Below are 404 nucleotides of genomic sequence, written 5' to 3' on the forward strand. Positions count from 1 at the left end.
CCCATCTTTCATGTAATTTGTGGATACCGTCCCAATAGAACTTTTCTTGTTTTGAGGCAAACCATTCAGCCCCCACACCCCCGCTCCCCCGCCCCCGCGTCTCCTCCTCCGGAGCGGGAAGCTCACCGACACACACACACACACACACACCCCCCGCAGGCTCACCGATCACGCCCAGCCTGGTCCCTCTCTCCCTCTCTCCCCCTCTCCCTTCCCGAAAGACATAACAAAAACATTTGATTAGATATTTTATTGACGTTTTACAGAGAGGAAGGGAGAGGGATAGAGAGAAACATCCACGAGAGAGAAACATCGATCAGCTAGCTGTCTCCTGCACACCTCCTACTGGGGATGTGCCCGAAACCAAGGGACATGCCCTTGAGCGGAATCGAAACCGGGACACA

The 404-nt window shown here is 54.2% G+C and overlaps 1 protein-coding gene across 1 annotated transcript in view; it reads right to left on the reverse strand.

Annotated features, from left to right (window-relative positions):
• The window catches only part of LOC102775327 (multidrug and toxin extrusion protein 1), a 35,745-nt gene that overhangs the window by 9,542 nt on the left and 25,799 nt on the right, over positions 1–404 (reverse strand). Inside the window, exon 14 of the mRNA XM_015558352.1 lies at positions 166–210. Coding sequence (XP_015413838.1) covers positions 166–210 — 45 coding nt within the window. The remainder of the gene's footprint in view (positions 1–165; positions 211–404) is intronic.

This window comes from Myotis davidii, unplaced genomic scaffold, assembly GCF_000327345.1.
Source record: "Myotis davidii unplaced genomic scaffold, ASM32734v1 scaffold129, whole genome shotgun sequence".
In the NCBI taxonomy this organism is placed as follows: domain Eukaryota; kingdom Metazoa; phylum Chordata; class Mammalia; order Chiroptera; family Vespertilionidae; genus Myotis; species Myotis davidii.